This window comes from Salmo trutta, chromosome 18, assembly GCF_901001165.1.
Source record: "Salmo trutta chromosome 18, fSalTru1.1, whole genome shotgun sequence".
Taxonomy (NCBI): Eukaryota; Metazoa; Chordata; class Actinopteri; order Salmoniformes; family Salmonidae; genus Salmo; species Salmo trutta.
The window spans coordinates 43914482-43928782 of record NC_042974.1 but is presented as its reverse complement, the minus strand read 5'-3'; the positions used below and the strand labels follow the sequence as shown (position 1 = coordinate 43928782).

The following is a 14301-nucleotide window of genomic DNA, read 5'->3' as shown; positions in this document are numbered from 1 at the left end:
CCGCTTGTAGTCAATACCTGGAGATGGTCTTGAGGAGGGCCAACCGGGCTCTCCTCCAGGTACGCCGACAGCGGCGGACAAACATCTGGGCAGAAGGTACACTGTCCTCTTCCTTCCGCTCAGGGAAGAGCTGGGGCTGATACCCCAGGGAACATTCAAAGGGTGATAGGCCCGTGGCAGAGCAGGGAAGGGTGTTGCGTGCGTATTCCACCCACACAAGCTGCTGGCTCCAGGTGGTGGGGTTGGTGGAGACCAGGCAGCGCAGAGTTGTCTCAAGGTCCTGGTTGGCTAGCTCCGACTCACCATTGGACTGGGGGTGGAACCCAGAGGACAGGCTGGCCGACGACCCAATGAGGGTGCAGAATGCCTTCCAGAACTGGGACGAGAACTGAGGACCCCAGTCGGAGACCATGTCCACGGTCGGTCCATGGATCCGGAAGATGTGCTGCACCATGAGCTGGGCCGTCTCCTTGGCCAAGGGTAGTTTGAGGAGAGGAATGAAGTGGGCGGCCTTGGAAAACCGGTCGACCACCGTCAGGACGGCAGTGTTGTCCTCAGACGGGGGGAGACCTGTGACGAAATTCAGGGATATGTGGGACCAGGGACGGTGAGGGACAGGCAGAGGTTGCAGAAGGCCAGCCGGAGCTTGCCGAGGAGTCTTGTTCTAAGCACACACTGCAATTGGCGCCGAATGCGGAGACGTCAGGGACCATGGTGGGCCACCAAAAGCGTTGTTTCACAAATGCCAGGGTCCGTCAGAAACCCGGGTGGCAGGCCAGTCTGGAGGAGTGGGCCCACACCAGGACCACGAAGCAGACTGTGTCATGCACGAACATCCGGTTATCAGGACCCCCGACCCCCGGGGGTTTGTCTGGGAACACTGTGCCTCCCCGGCCTGTTTCTCTATACCCCAGTTGAGTGCCCTTGCCAGGCACGAGGTAGGAAGGATGGTCTCGGGTTCCGGGGTAATAGCCGTGGGGCTATAACGGCTGTGATATTTAAATTAAAATGTCTTCCCAAATATTTTGCAACCTTTATGGCGCCACTATCAACATTTTGGTCCTCAAGTAAAACGGATATATATTTTTTTATTTATTACCTTTTTTTGCCAAATTTGGTCTTTAATAAAGGGCAGACAAACAAGTTCCCTACCTTCTTCCACTTGCCTCCTCCATTTTTGCGGTAATGCTGCAATCAGTTGGTTGTAATTTTGGATAGAGCAAACATTTCCATATATTTTGGTTAACTGTACATGTGACATTACTCCACCTTTCCTATTCGTAATATCATTAACAAAGATGTATTTTTTTCATCAATTTGTATATTTGAAATTAATATTTATTTTCTGAAGGATGAAACTGGAATTGCAACCAGCTTTGTATGACTTGTTTTACAAATGGCGATAATTTAAATATTTTTAGATAACTGAAAGTGAGAGGTTGTAATCTGGATAAAGAGAAAAATACCGTATTTGAACAAGGGGTGAGCCATTCTTACTAATCTACTGGAGAACCAGTTTGGGTTTAATTATAACTTTTGTATGCTTTTAGTAAGAGGCTTAATGCTTTAATATTTAATCACTTTAGCCCCCCAAACTTATTATCAGTATATAAATAAGCATGTTTAATTTTGTCTTGCTTTCCATTCCAAGTAAAGTTTTTTTTTTCTCAAATCATTTTAAATGATACAAATCTGTCGTAAATAGGTAAACTGGGATATATCTAAGTAATTAATAAGGGTGATTTTTCCATAAATAGACAAGTATTTACCTTTCCATGGTAGCAAGATCTTAACTATTAACTTCCTATTAAAATGAGTTGTACTACGTTCCTTTATTTCTTTAAGGATATGAATAACTGTGTCTGGTGTTAGCTAGTTACAGGCTAGATGGGTCTTCAGCCAGCATGGAACAAAAGGGGGGGAAGGGTCGTTCAAAACTCAGACGCAGTTGTCAAGTCAACACATCCATCAGTGCTGCTGTGAACCGCATCACATTTTTTACATCATTAGCCATGTTTCCATCCAATTGGTGACAGATTTTCACAAGAATATTCTAAAATCTGCATAAAGAAAATATGTGCATTTTCCCACCCAACAAACTTGTTGTGGATAACAGTCAGTGCGTGATGACGTAGTGCACACTTTTTCTCTTAAGTTTTCATGTACCGAATACATTTTTTAAGTTCAATGTGTTTCCAGTGCATTTTCAACTCAACTTATAGTTTTTTCACAAAAACTGTTGCATTAAATAGAACATTTAGGCGTTTCCACCACCATTTCTCGCATAATTCATTTTACAGACACAAAAAGACCCCACCATGTAGAATTAACAAATGATCTGTCAGCATTTATAAAATTGTACCGAAAAAACATGTTTTTTGTACAATTTTATTTCTGATTTATATTTTTGTTTTATACAAAACATCCACATGCAAACTACAACATACAGACATACACAAACATTCACAATATCACCCCTGCCCAGATTCACCTGCACACACCCCCATCTCTATCGCCCGTATCTGTCACGACTTCCGCCGAAGTCGGCTCCTCTCCTTGTTCGGGCGGCGTCCGGCAATCGACATCACCGGCTTTCTAGCCATCGCCGCTCCATTTTTCATATGTCCATTTGTTTTGTCTTGTTCCATACACACCTGGTTTTCTTTCCCCAATCAATCTACATGTATTTAGTCCTCTGTTCCCCATCATGTCTTTGTGTGTAATTGTTCATTGTTTATGGTGTATGTTCACGCAAGATACTTTTATAGTTTATGTTCCGTGTTTTTGGGCACTTTTGTCATTTTTTGTGCCTATTGTTGAACGGAAATAAAGTGCGAATGTTTACTCTACTGCACCTGACTTCGCCTCCCTTACACCGCCATAACAGTATCACTCTCTGCCACATGGCCTCAAACTGCACCATGTTGTTTCTCTCCGTTGCGCTTGCACTTTCAACATTTAGATAATAAAACCTTGACCTTTCCATTGTGTTAACGATGGAGGGATTGGTTGATTTCCAGTTTTTAAATATACTTTTTTTAAGTAAATTTACATCGTACTACTTCTGACAGCCAACTTTCTAACTTTGCCCATAACTTTAGGACTTTATAGCATTTCTAGAAGGCATGGCTTATTGAGTCAGTGATTTTTTTTTTATACGGTATGACATTACTCACATAAAAACTGTGGATGGAAACGTGGTTAGTGATGCAATTTCAATGTTGATTGAGTAGCTTTGCGTACCATCAAATTAGCTTGAGATGAGTTTACTGCAACATTGCTCACTGCATCCAAGTTGCTTGGCATTTCAAAGATCTGTCAGTCAAGGCGAGCTCATGAATATAATCTCCATGCCCACTCAGCTTGTCTTTTCAAACTTTCTGGTACTTAGCCATGAGAGAAAAATAAAAATTTCTCAAATTTTGAGCACTTCTGTCCAAAACAAATATTATTTATGATGTTTTAGTCACTTGAAAGGCTATTTTACATGTGCATCAGAATGACTGACTGTTTTGAGACTTTAAAATTCAGCTCCTCCCCTTGTCAGAGACACCACCCAGTTTACTGTAAGTACTCTGGCTGGGACTGAGGAGGAGAGAGGGATGGGGACAGATAGGGGAAGAGGAGAGAAATGGGTTCTGGGAAATCAGCTCATTCCCAGTGGAGGGAGAGAGAGAGAGAACAGCAGTGTTGTGGTCTGGGAGGCTCTAAATGGCAGAGTTGAGTCTCTGCCATTAGCTAGGCCAACAGATTTTCATACCAATATTCTAAAATCTGCATAAAATAATATATGCACATTTTCCCACCAGAGATGTGATTCCATTAAATTGACTTGTTGCGGATAAAAGCCTGTGCGTGATGACGTAGTTCACATTATCACATGGATATCATAAGGTGAATGCACCAATTTGTAAGTCTGCTAAATGACGTAAATGTAAATGTAAATTTGCGGTTAAATTCCCATGTACCAAAAAAAAAATGTTAAATGGGTTTCCATCGCATTTTCAAATCTGCTGATGGTTTTGTCACAAAATGTTTTGCATTATATAGTGAATGTTCCCACTCTGGTATTGGCAAGTGCGCTCTAGCCAACAGCTGGCAGATACAGTGCGGCTAGGCTCTACAGGCAGTGTTGCCAACTTAGCGACTTCGTCGCTATATTTAGCGAGTATTCAGACCACTCTTGCGACACATTTTCAAAAAATCGACTAGCGACAAATCTAGCAACTTTTTCTGGTGTTATTGGAGACTTTTGGAGACTCTGACGTGAAAGCACGTATGCGGGTGCTGCAATGGGCCCCACCACCATCCCCATCCCAAAGCACTCACAGGCGTCTCAGCCCTCGCGCCCCTCCGCCTCCAGACTGCAAATGAATCGCGCATGCGGGAAGCCGCCGCTGGCTGATCCCACCCTGGCTTACATTCAGGGCGGGATGTAAATGTAAAATGCCCTTTGTCTAAAATAAATCACTGCACAAAAATCAATCACTGCATTTGACTCACACAGCCTCAGTCACTTACTCACCTTGTCCACTGTGTGTGTGCCTCTCTGTGACATAAGCTAAACATCTAGCTGGCTAGCTCATCATGTCTCAGTCTAAACTGTACACTCAAAAATACAGAAAGGAGTGGGAATCAAACCCTGAATTCAAAGGCTGGTTGAACTGCCTGTATTGTAAGGCTGATTTCTACGCCAAACTTAGTGATGTAAAAAAAAACACATGACAACTCAAAAACATACTCAAAAGGCAAAGCCTTATAACAGTTCCACCCAAAACAAGCTGCCATTTATGGTTAAAAAAACTGACTCTGCAAAAAAAGCTGAGGCCACCATGGCATTACAGTGAGGGAAAAAATGATTTGATCCCCTGCTGATTTTGTACGTTTGCCCACTGACAAAGAAATAATCAGTCTATAATTTTAATGGTAGGTTTATTTGAACAGTGAGAGACAGAATAACAACAAAAAGATCCAGAAAAACACATGTCAAAAATGATATAAATTGATTTGCATTTTAATGAGGGAAATAAGTATTTGACCCCCTCTCAATCAGAAAGATTTCTGGCTCCCAGGTGTCTTTTATACAGGTAACGAGCTGAGATTAGGAGCACACTCTTAAAGGGAGTGCTCCTAATCTCAATTTGTTACCTCTATAAAAGACAACTGTCCACAGAAGCAATCAATCACTCAGATTCCAAACTCTCCGCCATGGCCAAGACCAAAGAGCTCTCCAAGGATGTCAGGGACAAGATTGTAGACCTACACAAGGCTGGAATGGGCTACAAGACCACCGCCAAGCAGCTTGGTGAGAAGGTGACAACAGTTGGTGCGATTATTCGCAAATGGAAGAAACACAAAAGAACTGTCAATCTCCCTCGGCCTGGGGCTCCATGCAAGATCTCACCTCGTGTAGTTGCCATGATCATGAGAACGGTGAGGAATCAGCCCAGAACTACACAGGAGGATCTTGTCAATGATCTCAAGGCAGCTGGGACCATAGTCACCAAGAAAACAATTGGTAACACACTATGCTGTGAAGGACTGAAATCCTGCAGCGCCCGCAAGGTCCCCCTGCTCAAGAAAGCACATATACATGCCTGTCTGAAGTTTGCCAATGAACATCTGAATGATTCAGAGGACAACTGGGTGAAAGTGTTGTGGTCAGATGAGACCAAAATGGAGCTCTTAGGCATGAACTCAACTCGTCGTGTTTGGAGGAGGAGGAATGCTGCCTATGACCCCAAGAATACCATCCCCACCGTCAAACATGGAGGTGGAAACATTATGCTTTGGGGGTGTTTTTCTGCTAAGGGGACAGGACAACTTCACCGCATCAAAGGGATGACGGACGGGGCCATGTACCGTCAAATCTTGGGTGAGAACCTCCTTCCCTCAGCCAGGGCATTGAAAATGGGTCGTGGATGGGTATTCCAGCATGACAATGACCCAAAACACACGGCCAAGGCAACAAAGGAGTGGCTCAAGAAGAAGCACATTAAGGTCCTGGAGTGGCCTAGCCAGTCTCCAGACCTTAATCCCATAGAAAATCTGTGGAGGGAGCTGAAGGTTCGAGTTGCCAAACGTCAGCCTCGAAACCTTAATGGCTTGGAGAAGATCTGCAAAGAGGAGTGGGACAAAATCCCTCCTGAGATGTGTGCAAACCTGGTTGGCAACTACAAGAAACGTCTGACCTCTGTGATTGCCAACAAGGGTTTTGCCACCAAGTACTAAGTTATGTTTTGCAGAGGGGTCAAATACTTATTTCCCTCATTAAAATGCAAATAAATGAATAACATTTTTGACATGCATTTTTCTGGATTTTTTTGTTGTTATTCTGTCTCTCACTGTTCAAATAAACCTACCATTAAACTTATAGACTGATAATTTGTTTGTCAGTGGGCAAACGTACAAAATCAGCAGGGGATCAAATACTTTTTTTCGTCACTGTAGCTATCGCTGAACACTGTTCCATGCTGGCATGTGATCACTTTGGAGAAGCATGTAGAGCTGCTTTCTCAGATTCCACTGCTGCTACCCACTTCAAAATGCACAGGACAAAGTGCACAGATATGATTAATGGTGTTCTAGCACCATACTTTCTGAAAAAGTTGGTTGCAGATGTGGGTGACCAGCGTTTCAGCCTCCTCCTCGATGACTCCACGGATGTAAGTGTTTCTAAGTACCTGGGGGTTGTGATAAGGTACTTTAGTGACACCAAGCAGACAATTGTATCAACATTTCTGGGGCTTGTTGAGTTGGAGGGAGGAGATGCCAAATCTATAGCCTGTGCTGTTGTGGCTTTCCTCGAGAAGTGTTGTCTTAAAAAAGAGAAACTCCTTGGGATAGGGACTGACAATGCCTCTTTTATGACGGGGATTAACAATGGGGTCCATAAAGTGCTGAAGGAGGAGTATGGCCTCAAATATCTGGTTCTTATTTGCTGTGTGTGCCACTCTCTGCAGCTTGCTCATTTGTAGTTCTAAACATATTTAGGGTGTTTTTTACTCACTTTTTGTCTCTCCCACGACGCTATTCCTCTCTCCTACAGCATCCATCACAGTTACATGCACATGGCCAATTATGTAAATTAGGTGATGATGTCATTTAGAGACTTCTAGGGACTTTTAGGACAGCCAACAGCTACTTTCCTTTCTGAGGAGTTGGCAACACTGTCTACAGGTAGGCTAGTCTACTTGATGAGATTATTATCGATAAGAGCTAAATATTTTTTTTTATCAAACGGCAACCAAGCATCGATCATCATGTCACCAGAATAAGACCCTTAATATTTATTGAAATCAGCATCAAGCTCATCACCCTGTGAAGTTCATCATACCTTATTTCATCTGTAGACTAATAAACTGCATGCTTTCCCGAGTCGTAGTGGGAGGACCACACACCATATCATCTCGTGACTCCAATTTTACTTCCATATGATGGTTAATATATAAATATTTGTTCATAAAAGCAATTCCACTGCCATTTCTCGCATATTTAATTTTACAGACACAAAAAGATCCCACTATATATAGCGTATTTTATAGCGTATTTTTTATAGCGTATTTTGTTTTGCTGTTTCCATCAGGCCTGTCGTGTCATTTGTTATCCGACATGTACTTTACTCTCATAGAAAGGTTGGATGGAAACCTGGTTACAGACGGAAAATATTTACCTCCATGAAAACAGCCCCAAGGAGCAGAGAGGGGAGACCCCAGTACGCCTTTATGAGGGTGTCACGCTTTATTGCTTCCATTGGGAGCTTTCTGGCACCTCTTCTTCCTGTACAGTAAAGGTTTATGGTGATGTATTTCCTACGGAGTATACCATCGCTAAGGAGGGAGACTGTATATTTCACCAAATGGCTGCTATTTACTGTTCTGAGGCCAAGAGAGGCCTAGGCCAATATGCTTAATTTCTTTGCAGTTTGCTATAGAGCATATTCACAACCAAATAGATACAGGGAGGATATCACAATGTAAATGTGTGTATATTTCTTGATACTGGGGAAATAAGCTTGCTCTTTCTTTTACTTCTGTTGTGCATTCTGTTTTATGAGGATACAAATGCTTTGAACAATATTGTTTTTCTCTGCCTGTTGCAGAAGCAATTATATGTGAAGTCACTGCTAACAAAAGCTGGTTGTTATTTATTGTGTCTTTGTGGAGACCTTAGCAAGAATCAAGTGACGCTGTATACTGAAGACGGTGATGAATGTTGATTAATACACTTCGAAATATTTGATGTTACACTTCTTATCCTCAAACTATCCCTCTGTTTTCTTCTCTTTTGCATCTCGTTCTACCAGGAAGTAGAGGTCAGTTTCTTTTTAATCTATATTCTACTCTTCCCTTTTTCTTTTGTCTGATGTCTTTTAAAAAATACTCGGAACTCACTTTCATTGTGTCTCTGTCTCTCTCTTTATTGCAATTTCCTCACTCTCCCGCCCGCCCTAGACACTTTCTCTCTCTCTCTCTCCTTCAATCTGTCCATTTTAATGAGGATGGTTACCGTTGTCATGAAAGGAAAAATCACTCCACAACTATCTTTTGGTATTTTGTTCATTAGTCCACTGTTGATACAGTCCCAACATGTTTTGCATGTCAGCAACGACATTTTCAAGATATAGGACTTTCAAAAAGCAAATTGTCATTTGCCGCATCATCGGGATGATGCAAATGACTTCATATGATGCAAAACGCATCATTATGATGTGGCAAATGACAATTTGCTTTTTGAAAGTCCTGTATCTTGAAAACATCATGAAAAAACATGAAAAAAATACCAAAAGATAGTTGTGGAGTGTTTTTCCTTTAAGTATAAAAAGTAAGGATTACAATTCAAAGCCCGCTTCCCCCTGAAGCCATATGTTCCACAGCCATTGGATGCATACCAAATGCATCCAGACTCCATTCCCTATATTGTGCACTACTTTTGACTTTACACCAGAGCCCCATGGGATAAGTAGTGCGTTATATAGGGAATAGGGAGCCATTTGGGGGACACAGTGTGTACAAGACTATTCTGGTGAATTACTACAGGCTGCCATGCTGCTCCTTAAATCCCCATGCAGACCCATAGGGCTCTGGTCAAAAATAGTGCATTATATACCGAATAGGGTGCCATTTGGGAAGCAACCATTGACTCACTCACTCAGTTAATCATGATGCTTATTTTACTGTGGGTTAACTTGGAACTCTCTGTCTCTGCAGGATGACTATGTGCGGACCTTGGATGAGAATCAGGGAGGCTCTAATGAAAGTACGTTTCACCTAAGTTCTTTCAAGTACCCTTTTATCTATTACAGTGCCTTCAGAAAATATTCACACCCAAAGTGTGTTGTGTTACAGCCTCAATTTACATGGATTACATTTCGATTGTGTGTTCCTGTCCTACACACAATACCCCATAATGTCAAAGTGGAATTATTTTTGGGGAAATGTTACAAATTAATTAAAAATGAAAGCTGAAATGTCTTGAGTCAATAAGTTTTCAAACTCTTTGTTATGGCAAGCCTAAATAAGTTCAGGAGTAAACATTTGCGTAACAAGTCACATAATACATTGCATGGGCTCATTCTGTGTGCAATAATAGTGCTTAACATGATTGTAGCCCACACATACAATTATCTGTACACAGATTCAACCAAAGACCACGGAGGTTTAAACAATGCCTCACCTATTGGTAGATGGGTAAAAATAAAAAAGCAGACATTGAATATCCCTTTGAGCATGGTGGTTACTAATTACTTTTTGGATGGTGTATCAATACACCCAGTCACTACAAAAATGCAGGCGTCCTTCCTAACTCAGTTGCTGGAGAGGAAGGAAACCGCTCAGGGATTTCACTGTGAGACCAATGGTGACTTTAAATCAGTTACATAGTTTAATGTCTGTGGTAGGAGAAAGCTGAGGATGTATCAACAACATTGTAGTTACTCCACAATACTAACCTAAATGACAGTGAAAAGAAGGAAGCCTGCTTGCAATAAGACACTAAAGTAAAACTGCAATAAATGTGGCAAAGAAATGAACTTTTTGTCCTGAATACAAAGCGTTATGTTTGGTGCAAATCTAACACAACACATCAATGAGTACTATTTTCAAGCATGGCGGTGGCTGCATCATGTTATCGGTACACTTGTCATTGGCAAGGACTAGGGAATTTATTTAGGATAAAAATAAACAGAATGTTGTTAAATAGAGGCAAAATCTTAAAGAAAAACCTGGTTCAGTCTGCTTTCCAACAGACACTGGGAGAAAAAAATCACCTTTCAGCAGGACAATAACTTAACACCCAAGGCTAAATTTACACTGGAGTTGCTTACCAAGACAACATTGAATGTTCCGGAGTGGTATAGTTACAGTTTTGGACTTAAATTGGCTTAAAAACTATGGCAAGACTTGAAAATGGTTGTCTAGCAATGATCAACAACCAACTTGACAGAGCTTGAAGATTTTTTTTAAAGAATAATGTGCAAATATTGTTCAATCCAGGTGTGCAAAGCTCTCAGAGACTTACCCAGAAAGACTCACAGCTGTAATCTCTGTGGATACTTATGTAAATGCAATATTTCTGTATTTAATTTTCAATCAATTTGAAAAAAATACAAAAAACATGTTTTCACTTTGTCATTAAAGGGTATTGTGTGTAGATTGGTGAAAAAAAAGATTTAATCAGTTTTGAATTCAGGCTGTAACACAACATAATGTGAAATAAGTCAAGTGGTATAAATACTTTCTGAAGGCACTATATGTTTGTGTGCTGTCCATGTAATTTACTATGAACTTTATTTAGGACGATGAATCAGTTTTCTTTTCTGAATCAAAAAGGGGCTTCGGTGGTGGGCATGGCAGGGGTGGTCAGCGCAGCTAAATTTTTGAGAAAATGTTTGAATCCCCCATCTGGGCAGTGTAGAGACATATTTGCATTTACAAGCCAATTTCCTGTAATTCTATATATTTTGCCATGCAGCTGCGAGAGAACTTTGCAGTTTTAAAGCAAATTTCCTATGATTCTACATATTATGCCATGGAGATGAGAGAACATTTAGCAGTTGTAAAGCTATTTTCTTGAAATTCGATGCGTTGTACCATAGCTAATGCTGTGTTCTATTGATCAAACATAATAACATAATTTATACTGGTAAATGCATTTATTTTGTTATTTTCCCTGACTGTCTATCTTTATATTTTGGTGGTTGTTTGTTCTCAAAGATTATATTACAAAAATATATATAGGTCCATTATCTTTTCTACATACTGTACATCTGTTTTTAGTTGTTTAAGTTAACACTGAAAGCGTTTCCCCCCCCCCCCCCCAAAAAAAGATATATAGTGCATTCGGAAAGTATTCAGACCACTTGACTTTTTCTACATTTTGTTACGTTACAGCCTTATTCTAAAATTGATTACATTCGTTTTTTCGCTCATCAATCTATACACAATACCCCATAATGAAAAAGAAAAAACAGATTTTTAGAAAACTTATTGTACATTTACATAAGCACTCAGACCCTTTACTCAGTACTTTGTTGAAGCACCTTTGGCAGCGATTACAGCCTGAAGTCTTCTTGGGTATGACACTACAAGCTTGGCAAACCTCTATTTGGGAAATTTCTCCCACTCTTCTCTGCAGATCCTCTCAAGCTCTGTCAGGTTGGATGGGGAGCGTTGCTGCACAGCTATTTTCAGGTCTCTCCAGAGATGCTCGATCTGGTTCAAGTCTGGGCTCTCGCTGGGCCACTCAATGACATTCAGAGACTTGTCCCGAAGCCACTCCTGCATTATCTTGGCTGTGTGCTTAGGGTCGTTGTCCTGTTAGAAGGTGAAGCTTTACCCCAGTCTGAGGTCCTGAGGGCTCTGGAGCAGGTTTCATCAAGGTTCTCTCTGTACTTTGGTCCATTCATCTTTCCCTCGACCCTGACTAGTTTCCCAGTCCCTGCCGCTGAAAAACATCCCCACAGCATGATGCTGCCACCACCATGCTTCACTGTAAGGATGGTGCCAGGTTTCCTTCAGACGAGACACTTGGCCTTCAGGCCAAAGAGTTCAATATTGGTTTCATCAGACCAGAGAATCTTGTTTCTCATGGTCTGAGAGTCGTTTAGGTGCCTTTTGGCAAACTCCAAGCAGGCTGTCATGTGCCTTTTTACTGAGGAGTGGCTTCCGTCTGGCCACTCTATCATAAAGGCCTGATTGGTGAAGTGGTGCAGAGATGGGTTACCTATCTCCACAGAGGAACTCTGGAGCTCTGTCAGTGACCATCGGGTCCTTGGTCACCTCCCTGACCAAGGCCCTTCTCCCCCGATTGCTCAGTTTGGCCGGGCAGCCGTTTCTAGCAAGAGTCTTGGTGGTTCAAACTTCTTCCATTTAATGATAGAGGCCACTGTGTTCTTTAACTTGTTTTGGTACCTCGACACAATCCTGTCTCATGGCTTGGTTTTTCTCTGACATGCAATGTCAACTGTGGGACCTTATATAGATAGACAGGTGTGGGCCTTTCTAAATCATCTCCAATTAATTGAATTTACCAACGGTGGACTCCAATGAAGTTGTAGAAACATCTCAAGGATGATCAATGGAAACAGGATGCACCTGAGCTCAATGTCCAGTCTCATAGCAAAGGGTCTGAATACTTATGTAAATAAGGTATTTCTGTTTTTTTTTTTTTTTTGTGTAAATTAGCAAATATTTCTAAAAATCTGTTTTTGCTTTGTCGTAATGGGGTATTGTGTGTAGATCGATGAGTAAAACATTGATTTAATAAATTTTAGAATAAGGCTTTAACATAAGAAAATGTGGAAGAAGAGAAGGGGTCTGAATACTTTCCAAATGCACTGTATTTACACCGTTTGGACTTATGCGACCCCAAACAATGCTTAAGTGGCCTGACAAAGGATTTAAATGGCAGAAAAAAATCCTGCCAACCACTCTTGAGAGCTGACTAAATCAGTGTAGGCTAGCTAGCTAACCAGCTGAGAGACCGGTCAGCAACATCACAAGGACCAGTGCTGGGCATGAAACTGGGGGTTGAAGATCACTGGGTTTATCAGACACGACACGGTACATAGGAATGAGAATCAATGCACCACGACGCGCTCAAGCCCAGGTTGGATAAAAGGGAGCAAAAAGGTGCTCAACTGAGGAACGAAACGCTACTTTGGTGTATTAGACACAACAGGGTGAATGTTTGTTTACAATCCCATTTGTATTCTCGGGTCAGATGTTGTCCACACGTGTAGTGGCCTCTCAGTGAAAAGTTCAAGTGATGTTAGAGATGTAAACTCACTGTAGCAGCAGTCGTCTGGCTGTCTCTCTCTCTGTGGAGGTTCTGAGCTCTGCTGTCGACCACCTACTAATCAACATTGAGTACCCTGTGTTTTCTCCACTCCTCTGTCTTTAATTCAGCCACAGGCAGATAAAGTCATGGCATCCAGGCTGCATCCCAAATGACACCCTATTCCCTATATGGTGCACTACTATGGGCCCTGGTCAAACATAGTACGCTATTTAGGGAATAGGGTACCATTTGGAACATAGACTGAAATCATGTCCATGACCATTGTCTTGATTTGCAGCTCAAATAAAGTAGTGGGAATGAAATGGCTGAGTCCATTAGTACTGCTATATCTCTCCAAGCTTAATTAGTGGGTAATTATGACTTCCTGTAGAGGGCTGGAGAGAGAGGGGGAGAGGGAGAGGAGGGAGAGTGGAGGAGGTAGAGGGGGAGAGAGAGATTGTCTTGCTGGAGTCCATTTTGTGTCCATTGTATTTTATTATAATCAATAATTGAAATATCAAACGATGCTGTAGAAATTGTTGGAGCTCTCATCTTAATAATCTATTGACAGGCTTTCCTCTAAGGCTGGCTTAATAAGGCAATGGAGAGAGGGATAGAGGGGGAGAGAGAGAGGGAGGTAGAAAGAGAGAGGGGAAGAGAGATTGAGATACAGAAAGAGTGAGAGAAATTTAGAGGGGGAGAGATTTTGTGCCTCAGACATATCTAGAGTCAGTGTGATGTCTTCACTGTAGAGCCAGGCTGATCAGACACCATTTCAGGCCTCGTTAGTCTAAACCCAGAGAGGATAGACAACCAATCCCACTCAATACTGTCACACACAATGGCTGTGTTTACACAGATTTTTCTTCCATAGGCCTATCCTATCTTTTTTACTGACTGTCCACACAGAGTTTTACATTTGCCCTATTATAGATTTGCTCACTCAAAAGATGTAGCATCTGAAATAGCATACAGATGCTATGCTCATTTCCTGTCACTGTTCCTTTAAATGTTGAGGGGGTT

The 14301-nt window shown here is 41.7% G+C and overlaps 1 protein-coding gene across 2 annotated transcripts in view; it reads left to right on the top strand.

Moving 5' to 3' along the window:
- spock2 (SPARC (osteonectin), cwcv and kazal like domains proteoglycan 2) overlaps nt 1-14301 on the top strand; it is a 62584-nt gene that overhangs the window by 16633 nt on the left and 31650 nt on the right. The window contains exons 2-3 of one of the 2 annotated variants that reach the window (XM_029698697.1): nt 8306-8314; nt 9210-9258. In XM_029698697.1, the coding sequence (XP_029554557.1) occupies nt 8306-8314; nt 9210-9258 (58 nt within the window). The remainder of the gene's footprint in view (nt 1-8305; nt 8315-9209; nt 9259-14301) is intronic. The other variant, XM_029698698.1, reaches the window with a different exon arrangement.